This window comes from Thalassophryne amazonica, chromosome 12, assembly GCF_902500255.1.
Source record: "Thalassophryne amazonica chromosome 12, fThaAma1.1, whole genome shotgun sequence".
Lineage (NCBI taxonomy): Eukaryota > Metazoa > Chordata > Actinopteri > Batrachoidiformes > Batrachoididae > Thalassophryne > Thalassophryne amazonica.
Window position 1 is genome coordinate 29,874,315 of NC_047114.1, and position 13,867 is coordinate 29,888,181.

The 13,867-nt window shown below is 40.3% G+C and overlaps 1 protein-coding gene across 1 annotated transcript in view; it reads right to left on the bottom strand.

Moving 5' to 3' along the window:
• The window catches only part of hfm1 (helicase for meiosis 1), a 64,907-nt gene that overhangs the window by 36,967 nt on the left and 14,073 nt on the right, over positions 1 to 13,867 (bottom strand). The window contains exons 8-16 of the mRNA XM_034182539.1: positions 12,476 to 12,627; positions 12,286 to 12,363; positions 10,689 to 10,844; positions 9,680 to 9,880; positions 9,466 to 9,554; positions 7,421 to 7,464; positions 7,111 to 7,212; positions 4,990 to 5,135; positions 2,324 to 2,418 (exon numbers count right to left, since the gene is read on the bottom strand). Coding sequence (XP_034038430.1) covers positions 2,324 to 2,418; positions 4,990 to 5,135; positions 7,111 to 7,212; positions 7,421 to 7,464; positions 9,466 to 9,554; positions 9,680 to 9,880; positions 10,689 to 10,844; positions 12,286 to 12,363; positions 12,476 to 12,627 — 1,063 coding nt within the window. The remainder of the gene's footprint in view (positions 1 to 2,323; positions 2,419 to 4,989; positions 5,136 to 7,110; positions 7,213 to 7,420; positions 7,465 to 9,465; positions 9,555 to 9,679; positions 9,881 to 10,688; positions 10,845 to 12,285; positions 12,364 to 12,475; positions 12,628 to 13,867) is intronic.

Consider the following 13,867-nt stretch of genomic DNA (forward strand, 5'->3'; position numbering starts at 1 on the left):
TCTTTGTTCCTGGCTTCAGCTTTTTGCCACACCCATGGTATGGTTTAAGATTGACTTTTGGTTTGATCCCTCACCACTCCGGTTCGTGACTCACCCTAAGTGGGTTATGAATGTATTTTTGTTGGAACTTTCCCTATTGTTGTTTTTGTGGAAATTGAGCACTGTTTGGACAATAAACACCTGATGTTTTTGGAACTCACCTCTTGTGTCTGTTTTACCTGCACAGTGAAGTTCACCCCATCTTACCTCTGGTACCAACTGTAACAGCCGGATGCTGTTTCTGAACCATCTACTCAGCAACAAGTGACTCAGTTAGATACAATTATCCCAGACCATAAGTCAGCAAGGTGTAGCAACGGTATTCACTTTTTTAGCCACAGACATTTTAAATAGTCTCTGTGACTTGTCATAACCTCCTAGCATCACATTCAAGATTCTACAATACAAGTTCAAATTAATAAAAAAAAAAAAAAAAAAAACATGGTCTTGAGTATGATGGGGTCAAAAGTTAAAGTTGCTGCAATTTTGGTAAAAAGTGGTGCAAATTATTGGTCGAGCTAATAAGATTAATAAATGGAATAGTTTTGACTGTGTAAAGGTCAAACAATGCCATGTCCATTGGATTGCATGACTTGTTTTAATTTTTAATTTAACTTTTTTTTTTTTACCTGGTTAGTCCCATTGAGATCAAGATCTCTTTTGCAAGGGAGACAAAGTTCCCAATTCACCGAACCTGCATGTCTTTAAATCTGGAAAGAAACCGGAGTACCCGGAGAAAACCCACGCAAACACGGGGAGAACATGCAAACTCCACACAGAAACAAACCCATGACCTTCTTGCTGTGAGGCAACAGTGCTACCTACTAAGCCACCGTGCTATCATTAGGTTATAAAGTTTATTTTGTCGCAAAATATGCGCCAAAATGCAGGAAATGGCACCTAAAAATTCTAAATTAGTCACGCTTTACTCATTTGTAAATCCAGCACCTCTCCCCCTTACAAAATTCTGGATCTGCCCCTGCTTACGGGGTACCAAAACCTGCTCGGCCCATGAACTATAATAGTTGGGTTCACACTGCGTGCACACACTTTGCTTGTATATAGAAGGCTGGACATTAGCACTCATACTTCTCCTCTTTACGCAAACTAAAATGAAATTGAATTTGAAACAAACATTAAAAATGAAATAAAAGCAAACTAAAAAGGAAAACTCAATATTAATACCTATGGGTTTTACCATATTTTTCTACATTTGCTTTTCTTCCTCCCAGAGTTTGCTACAGCGGAGCACTAAGGCAGGGCTGACAGTATTAGATATTTTTGATCTACAGGTTCATGGTGAGCAGCTTGTATTTTAGAAAATAAAACATGCTCCATAGCGTGAAATGTAAAGCAGGCACACAGGTGGCTTTGAACTGTGGACTTTCTTGGTATAAAGCTGGTGTACTACCAGTGTGCTACATACTGATACGTTTTGTTACCTAGATACACTATTATTTAGGTGATGTGTGCTTATTTGTACACTTGTGTTGTCTGAGACAGCATTGTGGGGCACCAACAGTGCATCTGCATGGTAATATGAAAGTCAGGCTCAAAACATGAATGATGAAGGTTTACAGTTCGGATTAAAAACAGAACATAAAACTGATGCGAAATGAAGTGGTCAAAACAGCGGAACACTTTTTTTTCCTTGTTGCAGAGCACGTTTTTCCCCCTCTTCAAGTATGTGTCATTCAGTACAAATCCATTTTCATGGCTATGACAAAAAACCTGGTACCGGTTGGGCCACAGAAGGGACTATCTGGAAACTGAGTGGACAGAGATGGGGGGGGGGGGGGGGGGGGGGGGGCTGTTACAGTTACGAGGTGTTCACCAGATTCCTCTTAAAGAGCTGCGGTGGATTCTGTTCCCTTAAATGATCTGCTCACATGCTTTGAAACTTTGCACATAGATTTATTATTTCGCCAGAAAACCTCTTACTGCTGTCACCTACTGAGTCCACTGTCTAAATAGCAATGCCCCAGATTCTAGTGCAAAGGACTCTTAAAGGCTATGACAGAAGACAGTCTGATCGGTGTAATTTGTGTTATGCCCAAAATAAACCCATTATTATTTAAGACTAAATAAAACCTCTTTGTGCCCTGTGCCTTTGTTCTCAGATTACCCACCCTGTGAGTAACCAAGTGGAATTGGAAAGGTCCCAAATGCACTTGTGTTATGTGCTATGTGTTACAGCCCAAAGAGTTTCACAGAATGGGGCAAATAAAGAAATCAATAATACCTGCTCAGTAAAAACCTCAACAAACAAAGAAATCTATAATACCTGCTTTCAATGATTTCCATGCCACTCATAAGTGTCATATACTTTTCTTTGGTTTGCGACTTGGTCATGATCACTGCAGTTGCTGATGTATCAAACTAGAGGAAGACATAAATACAGAGTTTTACTTGAAAAAAAAATATTTCAGTAATTAAAAAAACATACTAAAGCAGCTCACTGTGTATTTATTCCAGCATTGTTGTAAGTAGTGACTTCACTGTCATGCCAAACCTACCCATTACTATGTTTTGTTTACAATATTTTCTTATTTAATTATTATTTCCATATCAGCTCCATATACTGCACCTCATTTGATCAGCTTGATGAACTGGACTAGATATTAAGGATTGTATTATGTACATTATGACTATTGTTAATAAAGCGATGCTGATTTTTAAAACAAACAAAACAAATGAAAAAAGTATCTTAAATGGAAGGATCCTCAGGTCAAGGTCACATACATTCAGGTCCATAAGTAATGGAACAGGGAGATGGTTTTTGTAATTTTGCCTCTGTACACCACCACAGTGGATTTAAAATGAAACAATCAGCATGGTCTTGTAGTGTAGACTCTCAGCTTTAAGTCAAGCGATTTAACAAAATATCACTTCAACTATTTATAAATTACAGCTTCTTTTATAGACAGTCACTGCATTTTCACAGGCCATAAGTAATGGAACACACTAAATAGAGGTATTTTACTGTATTTACTCAGTTTTATAGCTAACTCAGCCACATGGGGTGTGCAGCCAGTACATTCTGAGTGCTGGTCCCAAGCCTGGATAAATGAGGAGGGTTGGGGCAGGAAGGGCATCCAGCGTAAAACAAGCCAACCCAAATATGCAGACTAAGAATCGAATTTCCATACCGGATCGGTCGCGGCCCGGGTTAACAACATCCACCACCGGTGGTGTTGCCCAACAGGGTGCCGGTGGAAATTGGGCTACTTCTGGGCGAAGACGACAAAGAAGAGGAGGAGAACGTTTCCACAAACAGCGGGAGAAGAAAACTAGAAGGGTGGAAATGAGAGTGGGGACTTTGAATGTTGGTAGTATGACATGCAGGTGGTTGGTGTGACAGAGGAAGATACAAAGGACAGGGTGAGATGGAAACAATTGATCTACTGTGGCGACCCCTAACGGGAACAGCCGAGAGACAGTTTTACAGCTATTTTTCTTTCTACAAGCCAGGAGATGTATACATGAATATTTCCAAATCACTTAATATGGTAACTGTATGGTATTGTGTGGTAAATCTGTATGATGTTGGCAGTTCTTCAAATCTAAGTGACTGTACAAGACACCCAGGACAACTCTGTAGGAGTTAGACTTCTGTGGCTGTGATTGGAGAAAATATGAAAATACCTGTAATTCCTAAATAGTTAACGTCATATTTTTGTTAAGCCCACTGACTGACAGCTGAAAGTCTACACTACAAGAACATGTTAACTGTTGCGATTTCACATCCATTGTGGTGATGTACAGAGGCTAAATTACAAAAATGGCTTCCCTATTCCAGTACTTTTGTACCGGCAAACAGTCAACTCTACTCTTTTAGTGGTGTACTGTGTGAAAGTTGCACAATGTCAGTGACAAATCAGAGTGTTCATAATTTTTCTAAACACGCTTACACCTGTTAAATGTGATGGGATGGGGAGGTGTTTGGGGAAGGGGGCACTGGAGCCTAGAGTTCCTTTATACAGAGAGTACCAACATGACGAGCCGAAAAAACACCGATCACGTAACTCGTGGTGCCATCTTGGGGCCAAAATAGTGTTCGCTGTGAAGTTATCTGCATGTAAATCCATCTTATTTATTAATTTATTTGCTGAAAATGCCAGGTTGCTGTGCATTTGGCGCGAATGGTTGCAGCGACAGCTGTACGAGGCGTTTGAGGCGGCTCAGATTTTTCACGTGGAATGCGATTCCTCCTTCGTGCACCAGTCAGCTTCAATTGTGTTATGTGTGAAGGGGGCCGTTAAAACTGTCACGCACAGCGACATCATGACATGAAGTTACAGAGTTGCAGAAGCATAAATCAGGCTTTAAATTAATTAATCATGATAAATTCTAAATTTGATAGCTTAACTATTTTTATATTTCTTTTGATAGTACCTGTACCTGGATGTGTTGCTGAATTTAGGTTAACTGATAAAAAATGTTGAAAACATAAAAGGTTCATTCAGTAGTTCAGCACAATTGGCCCCAAAACGGCACCATGTTCTCAGTTGTCGCTACTCTGTGTATAAAGGGACTCTACTGGAGCCTATCCCAGGGTTCACTGGGTAAGAGATAGGGTGTACTAGGTCAGGCTGCCAGTCTATCCCAGGGCCAAGTATAGACAGAAACTCTCTTCCACTGTCACCCACACCTACACTCAATTTAAAGTTTCCAATCCACCTAACCTGCTTGTCTTTGGAAATAGGAGGAAGCCGGAGCATATGGAGGGAACCCACAAAAACAACTGGAGAACATGCAAACTCCACACAAAAATGGCCAGGTTAGATTCAAACCTGGGACCTACTTGCTATGAAGCAACAGTGCAAACCACTAAGCCTAAGTTATTATCTTGTCTTGTGAAAGTGCATTAACCTTGTCCTGCATGAGGAGAATCATGAGAAATACTCCAAAGGCAATGAAGAAGTGATTCTAATATTATTCTAGAATTACCTGTGGTCTTCCAGCTCGTCCAATCATTTGGAGCATGTCGGCCTCGCTGTACTCTTCACAGGCGCCTGCAACATACTGCATGGTGGATTTGATCACCACCAGATGAGCTGGCAAGTTCACCCCCATGGCCAGAGTCCTGGTGGTAACTAAGATATTGAACATTAGACCAGAATGCAGATATACAACAGCTATAATTCAAGGATAAAACAAACAAAAATTGCAATATACTCCAATTTTATTTTTTATTTGTAATAGCATGCCCAAAGTTCTAACAATTTTGCATTTGAGTAGGTTGAAATTTCTTATACATATGAATAAACAAAGATTTAGAAAGTCAAGGATATCGAGGCGTAGTCAGGGGGAGGAGGGTTTCCGGTTTGGTGGGCTCAGCGTCTCATCACTGCTTTTTGCAGATGATGTGGTCCTGTTGGCTTCACTGGCCGGTGATCTCCAACACTCACTGGATCAGTTCGCAGCCGAGTGTGAAGCGGCGGGGATGAGGATCAGCACCTCTAAATCTGAGGCCATGGGTCTCAGCAGGAAACCGATGGATTGCCTACTCCGGGTAGGGAATGCGTTCTTGCCCCAAGTGAAGGAGTTCAAGAACCTTGGGGTCTTGTTCACGAGTGAGGAGACGATGGAGGGTGAGACTGGCCAGAGAATCGGCACAGCAGGGGCAGTATTGCATTCGCTCTACCGTACTGTTGTGACAATAAGGGCGCTGACTCAAAAGGCCAAGCTCTCGATCTACTGGTCAATCTTCATTCCTACTCTCACCTATGGTCATGAGGGTTGGGTCATGACCGAAAGAACTAGATCGTGGGTACAAGCGGCTGAAATTGGCTTCCTCAGGAGGGTGGCTGGTGTCTCCCTTAGAGATAGGGTGAGAAGTTCGGTCATCTGTGGGGAGTCGCTGCTCCTTCGCGTTGAAAGGAGCCAGCTGAGGTGGTTCGGGCATCTGGTAAGGACACCTCCTGGGCGCCTCCCTAGGGAGGTGTTCCAGGCACGTCCATCTGGGAGGAGACCCCTGGGAAGACCCAGGACTAGGTGGAGAGATTATATCTCCACACTGGCCTGGGAATGCCTCGGGATCCCACAATCAGAGGTGGCCAATGTGGCACGGGAAAGGGAAGTTTGGGGTCCCCTGCTGGAGCTGTTGCCCCTGCGACCTGAACCCGGAAAAGTGGTTGAAGATGAGCGATAAGCGATGAGTTAGTCAACTTACACTATCACCAACATCAGATAAGAGTCATCAGGAGATGACACATCCACCCCGGCCCCCGTAAATAAGCAATGCAATGTTTCAGGGATCCCCCAAGTACACGTTTACGCTAAATATGAATTAAATTAGACAACTAGTTCACACTAACAAGGGTGACAATGGCAATACCTTGAATATTTCATTGTGACCTTGAAATTGACCCCAAAGTCACTGTAATCGACTGGTGTCGGGGGTTACCCAAGTACACCCTTATGCTAAATATAAATGAAAAAGGTCAACTAGTTCTTTAAATATTATGCAAACAAGCGAAAACGGATGAACGGACAGACAGGCATGCTGATCGCTATATCCCTACGCACTTTGTACCGGGGGGATAAAAAGCAGTACAGTGTCAGACCAATATTAGTTTTATTTATAGAAAGACAAAGATCCGATGTCCCCTCAATGTCTCCATGCCTTCAGTATAATGTCTCTATGAAGAATCGTTGGACAATCCAAAATATATTTATTGGGCATCAAGCATAACTATGTATCAGTGCATGTCTATTTTTCAATATGGGCCTGAATATTGTGTATATTGCTATTTGCTTAAGAACACTGTATACATGCATCAATTCAGTATTCATACATTACATTCAAACAGGTATTTACTAAAAATGTAACATAACCATCTGGCAATAAATCTTCAGATGAGTCTTGACAGTGTCTTTCAGACAAAGTGGTCACAATTCAACTACACTTGTAACACTTGTCTATCTTGTTTATACCTGTAGTTGTTAATAAATGAAAAAAGGCTCAAGGGCAAAGCTTAGTACACGCTACAAGTAATACACAGACATAGTCACACACTCATTCAACACACAGCACAGCATGTAACTGCATTCAGAAAGAACTCTCACAAAGGACAGGCAGATCTCCCAGTGTGAAGGCCTCTTCTATCAATTTCCTATCTGACAAATCGACACCTGCATGATGGAAACCAACACCCAACATCACCAGCTCTGGACCACAAACACACAGAAAATAAAGTTACACATTTGGTCAGAAGAATCACAGTTTAACCAAGTTCTGCTGTGGCGATGAACTAAAAGAAATACTGTATTTGTGTCTGTTTAAAAAAAACAATTATAATTTTACATTTCGCCTGAATATTAAACATCATACAGCCATTCACATATAAATTAAAAATAAATAAAATAAAATCCTCACCTCTCAGTTTGGAATCCAAAACAGAGTTTGCATACTTCATCAATCTGAAGGAGATTGTGCAATTACATGAATAGATCAAAATAAATGAAGAGGTCTCAACAAAATATTAACAAATAACTGAGGACACAGTGCTGTGCAAATGTTTTGATAAACGTGCCATTTTTTTTTCTTCATCGGTATGTCAACAGAAAATCCAACTGAACTTTCTACACACTCCTGAAAAAAAATGATATTTAATTCAAATAAGGGATCAATTGTTAACTCAAACTTCATAAAAATATTTCTTTGTAGGTATACTGCCCAATAAATAGCAACACAAAGACATATGCAGATGATGGGCCCCATCTTAAAGGTGGACATAGAGCAGGTGGTGCAGAGTGGAACCCAATACTTTTGGGGCATGTCCAAGTTCTTTGTATTTGTGATGAACTGAGTGCATAACTGGGTGCAAAAAGGTTAGATGTACTGTAGGGTTGTCTGATATGACAAAAAACACATTCATGATTTTTTTTTCTTCCCATATTGATTGATTTTTATATTTATCATGATATACAATACTGTGGAAATAGTTCAGGCACATTTAGTGCATCATAAAAGCATAAAATGTGAAAACCTGTTAAATATTCATAAATAAATGAAATGTGTGATAAATTTCAACTTTAATGATAACTGATGTGAAAATTGGGTTCTGGTTTTTTGGTATATAAGTCTCACCAGAGTATAGGTTGCAGGACCTCAAAAACTATTTTAAGAAAAAAACGCAACTTAAAGTGTGAGTAATTGTTTTCACTTTCTTGTGTCATCCATGTATTTTTAATGTATTTACAATTATATTATGCACTTACATTGAACTTACTAAATAAAATCACACACACACGTACGCACGCACCCACTCACTCATGCTTTTAATATAAAGATGATTTGCCGCTCCCTGGTGTAATGGTGTGTAAGTCCAGAATGTAGTTAGCATCGTCCATTGTTCAGTATTGTTAGCTAATATGTGCAAGTTGTCCAAAAATATTTGTCCTATCAATGTTTGACAGGACTCAAAATACATAAGCGGGAAATGTAGCTGTCCACAGTTTCTCCATGATCGAAGTTACACACACATATGCACACACACTGAGAGCTTTTTGTCTTTTCGGCATTATGCCACAAACAGGTGCTTCTAATTTTAGACATACACAAAGAGTGACAGTGGCAGAAGACATTAAACGCAATGCACTTTTCACTCATGGCGCTGGCAACATGAGACTTAATTCACTCCTGGTAACAGCAACATGAGACTTAACTAAACTGACTAAATCAAATGAACTACAAAAACACAATAAATCAATAACACTAACAACACTGTTAAACTAACACGAACCACAATAACAATATTTAAAACCCCAAAACTGCGAACTCCCATGGTACATTGCAGCACAATGTACACTGTTTACTGGTTAGCTAAAATTGTTAATTTCTCCAAAAATATTAGTCCTATCAACTTTCTGTTTTTGCAGCATTCATTCTTGATCCAAAATACATAAGCATACCAAATGGCAAATGTCAGCTCTCCCCAGTTTTGGCGTGATCGAAGCCATACACAGGCACTGACTATTATAATATAGATATAACCTTATAATGAATGTTGTGGTTCCTTTTCTTTCAACAACTTTGAAAGATAATATGTGTTCACAATGCCTGGTCAGCAGATGTCATTGTCACAACAGATGTGCTGTTTTCATTTTTGGTTTGTTCATTTTATCAGTTTGCTGCCTTGCACTCTGGTCCAGCTGGTGGTGCTGAGGAGCCACTAGTTTTGCCAACCGCCAATAAACCCGAAGAAGAAAAAAGGCATTTACATTCACTTTTACTGTTGTGCTCCTCACTAGTTCCACTCATTTTTACAGATTCTGAGGCTCTACAGCCCTCCTTTTTTTTTTTTTTTTACCAATTATTTCTTTCTGCCATGAACAGCTTTCGTTATTTTTAAAAGTGTGAACATGTTACGTGTGCCTCAACCTTGTGCAAAATACTGCTACTGAAGATTTTGTTCATACCTTTGCTTGTGCTCGGTGCTCATGATGAATCTTGCATCTTTGGCCAGAACTGCAGCTGAATGCTGGGTTCCTTTTCTTGTCGAGCAAAACTATAACACACAATTAGCAGATCATGAACCAACATGCGCAGTTTCCCTTAAGACGTCCTCATAACCCAATGACATAAATGACATCACAAAAATAGAGCAGAGTGTGCCGCAGTTTGTCCACCCACCACTAATGTCGGCTTCTGCTCAGAGTACGTCTGTATGATATTGGCCATCTTGTAGTTCAGCGACAAGTCAAACTTGAACTGTGTTTGGTTTAAGCTGCAGGGGAAACCCAGCACCACCTTCCTTAGCTTCACTGGCCGGTGGCTCTCGTCCATGTGCTGATATACGGCTGGGCCGCTCTCATTAGACAGCCACTCTGCTATCTAGCAACAGGAGACAATTAAAGTCCAGATTATTGTTTTACTCTCAAAAATACAGCACAGGATAGTTTGAGAAGTGGTTTTGTAAAATCAAAGGTACAATTCCCAGATTAGAAAGGAAAATTGCTGAGGTGCCCATGTTGCTCCTAGTGTGTAACTCAGTGCCGTGCACTGTACTACCCTCACATCAGTGTGTGTGTGTGAGAGAATGTATATAAAGCACTTTTCACCTTTGCGTCACATGGAAACAAGCTAAATAAATGCAATGCATTTACAATAGTGTGGATATTGTGCACTTAAATGTTTTTAGCTTTGGTTTTATTTTGTTTTGTTTATTCCGTCTGATTATTTTGTGCAGTTGTATGAAGCTGATCCTTCTACCACGATGTTGAACATCTCTAGTGCCAGGGTTCTTGTGGCTGATCCTCCAACCAGCTATGAATGGTGTTAAAACAGCTCAGAATGGATAAAGCTGCAGGGATCTGCGGTAATAGGGCTGAGGCTGACACATGACTACTTTTTGGAGATACAGTATGTTTGGGATGCTGATCTGCCTGGGTGGCTGCCAATCAGGACCGAGGATGGTCCTGTGATGCGACTTATATTCCGGTGCAATTTATATAGTGTGTTTTTAACTCTTTGTGATGCATTTTTGATAGAGGCAATTTATAATCTGGAAAATATGGTAACTGTATATACTATTGCCTTCTGAAACACGTGCCTTCATTGTGTTTAGAGTCCTAAACCTTACAAAATTATTATCTATTTATCTGGATATTTGTGTTTAATTTTCTCCCCCTTGGGTACTTACATCAGAGATATTGGGAATAGTAGCTGATACAGCCACAAACCTCATAGTCAGGTTTGCCTGCGGACTCTGTGCAGTCCTGTATGCATGAACTGCCTTCATCCTGCTCACGACCACTTCCAGAGTAGCTCCACGGGTTGCATCCTTAACCACATGCACCTGGAAGAGATTTGTCCTGAAACATCTGGAAGATTCAGCATAAAACCTGGGATGGTGGTAAAATACAGTTCATACTTCATCATAGCAACTGTTTTCTAATGTGAGGGACCATATCTAACGACAAAATAGTGGACAAACTGCATAAACTCTACCAATACATGGAACAAGAATGGGCTGCATTTTTTAAAATCCAACTCAATTAAAACATACTACAAAAAAAAAAAAGAAAAGAAAAGAAAAAAAGCCAAGAGCAGATTTTCACAATGTTCTAGCACTAATGTGGTACATATATACTCAACAAAAATATAAACGCAACACTTTTGGTTTTGCTCCCATTTTGTATGAGATGAACTCAAAGATCTAAAACTTTTTCCACATACACAATATCACCATTTCCCTCAAATATTGTTCACAAACCAGTCTAAATCTGTGATAGTGAGCACATCTCCTTTGCTGAGATAATCCATCCCATCTCACAGGTGTGCCATACCAAGATGCTGATTAGACACCATGATTAGTGCACAGGTGTGCCTTAGACTGTCCACAATAAAAGGCCACTCTGAAAGGTGCAGTTTTATCACACAGCACAATGCCACAGATGTCGCAAGATTTGAGGGAGCGTGCAATTGGCATGCTGACAGCAGGAATGTCAACCAGAGCTGTTGCTCGTGTATTGAATGTTCATTTCTCTACCATAAGCCGTCTCCAAAGGCGTTTCAGAGAATTTGGCAGTACATCCAACCAGCCTCACAACCGCAGACCACGTGTAACACCAGCCCAGGACCTCCACATCCAGCATATTCACCTCCAAGATCGTCTGAGACCAGCCACTCGGACAGCTGCTGAAACAACTGGTTTGCATAACCAAAGAATTTCTGCACAAACTGTCAGAAACCGTCTCAGGGAAGCTCATCTGTATGCTCGTCGTCCTCATGGGGGTCTCGACCTGACTCCAGTTCGTCGTCGTAACCGACCTGTGTGGGCAAATGCTCACATTCGCTGGCGTTTGGCATGTTGGAGAGGTGTTCTCTTCAACTCTATCCGAAGGAGATGTGTTGCACTGCATGAGGCAAATGGTGGTCCCACCAGATACTGACTGGTACCCCCCCCCCCCAAATAAAACAAAACTGCACCTTTCAGAGTGGCCTTTTATTGTGGGCAGTCTAAGGCACACCTGTGCACTAATCATGGTGTCTAATCAGCATCTTGATATGGCACACCTGTGAGGTGAGATGGATTATCTCAGCAAAGGAGAAGTGCTCACTATCACAGATTTAGACTGGTTTGTGAACAATATTTGAGGGAAATGGTGATATTGTGTATGTGGAAAAAGTTTTAGATCTTTGAGTTCATCTCATACAAAATGGGAGCAAAACCAAAAGTGTTGCGTTTATATTTTTGTTGGCTTTAAGTGGCATAAGGACACTATATAAACACTGACCTCATCAATAAGGAAGAGTCTGACGAGCTGCAACAGACAGTTATCCTTCCATTTCCTCGTCATGCTGTCCCATTTTTCCTAAAGTAAATACATTCACGTCAACGATTTTTCAACTCTTTTTCATCGTTGCCATATTTTGTTGCAGTTGTTTAATGAAAAAAAACTTTGCAAGCAGTTTAATTTCGCTCACAGGCGTGGTCATAATGATGTGGGAATCCTGAATCTCGAAAACACTGTCAATTTCTGTGTCACCCGTCAGCTCCTTACAGTTCAGTCCCAAAGGACCAAACTTCTGCTTCCAGCTCTCATAGCATTGACTGCACAGAGCTTTGACCGGGGCCACTGGCAACAAGAAACCACAAAACTCTTTACATCTCCATCCATCTCAAAAACCACAGAGACAGACATCAAATCACTCTGCTATTATTACAAAAGTCTGATGAGCAAGTCAACAGAATGAACAGACAAAAAAAAGTCACAGGAGATTATTACAGTTTAGTGCATTTTGTCAAAATCCTTTTGCACTTTGTTGGCTTTAAGTTACAATTCATGTAATATAAGATTCCATCCACTCATTTCAGTGTTTTCTACATGAGCTGTGAGCATTTGACATCTCAACCTTTGTTTACAACTGTTTATCAGGCCTCCTTCACACAGAGGCGCATATCGCATACGGTATGCGTGTGGCATAAAAATACATCAGGTTCTATCAATGAGATGTTCACTTCAGGTGACAATGCACATCAGCATACAGTGTATACCAATGCATTTCAATGCCTTTTGCAGTTTTTTTTACGTGACCAATGTGTGACACTGCTCCTGTGATGGGAGTTCCAACAGTGTGTATTTTACAATAAGTTTGTGCATCTCATTTAGTGCCACATACTGGTAGTTTCTTTCATACATTTCAGGCATTTCATTGACAGTAATCAGTACATTTGGGTCGGGATGTGTATGTAACAATAGCAATTTGTTTCAACTGGAGATGGAAAAATCCAGCTTCAGTGCGTAAAAGTGCTACCATATATTTCTTCTATCCAGCCACTAAAACAACTGATTCTAAGTCGTTCAACTCCTCAGGCAGGTAGATGAGCTATTCAGTGTAATCGGTGTAATTGGAAACTTTATAATTGTTCAGGTCTCTCTTGCAAAAGAGGTCTTGATGCAACTAACCTGGTTAAATAAAGGTTAAATAAAATAAAATAATGTTTAGTAACCCAAAGGTCACCTGAGAAATTCTGTGTAGTATTTGTTGATTCCATTTGAACCGCACGGTACTGTATGTGTCTTGTGCGCAGTTCATCGCTAGTATTAATGCATCGTGTTAACGAGATATGCTATAGACCGTACATGATACATTCCTCCATGTGAAGCGTCTTAACTAACCTGATTTTGCATTTCAAACATTTATAAATTATCACAAAAGCAGACTTTTCAATTTTTTTTTATTTAATGTACAAAGCTCAAGATGCTGTGGGAAGTAAGACATTTTTTCAACTTTGTAAAGAGAGAATTCTTAATAAATTGAATGCTGTATAATTTGTTAGTATACAAATTTGAACAATCTGTCCAATATTATGCT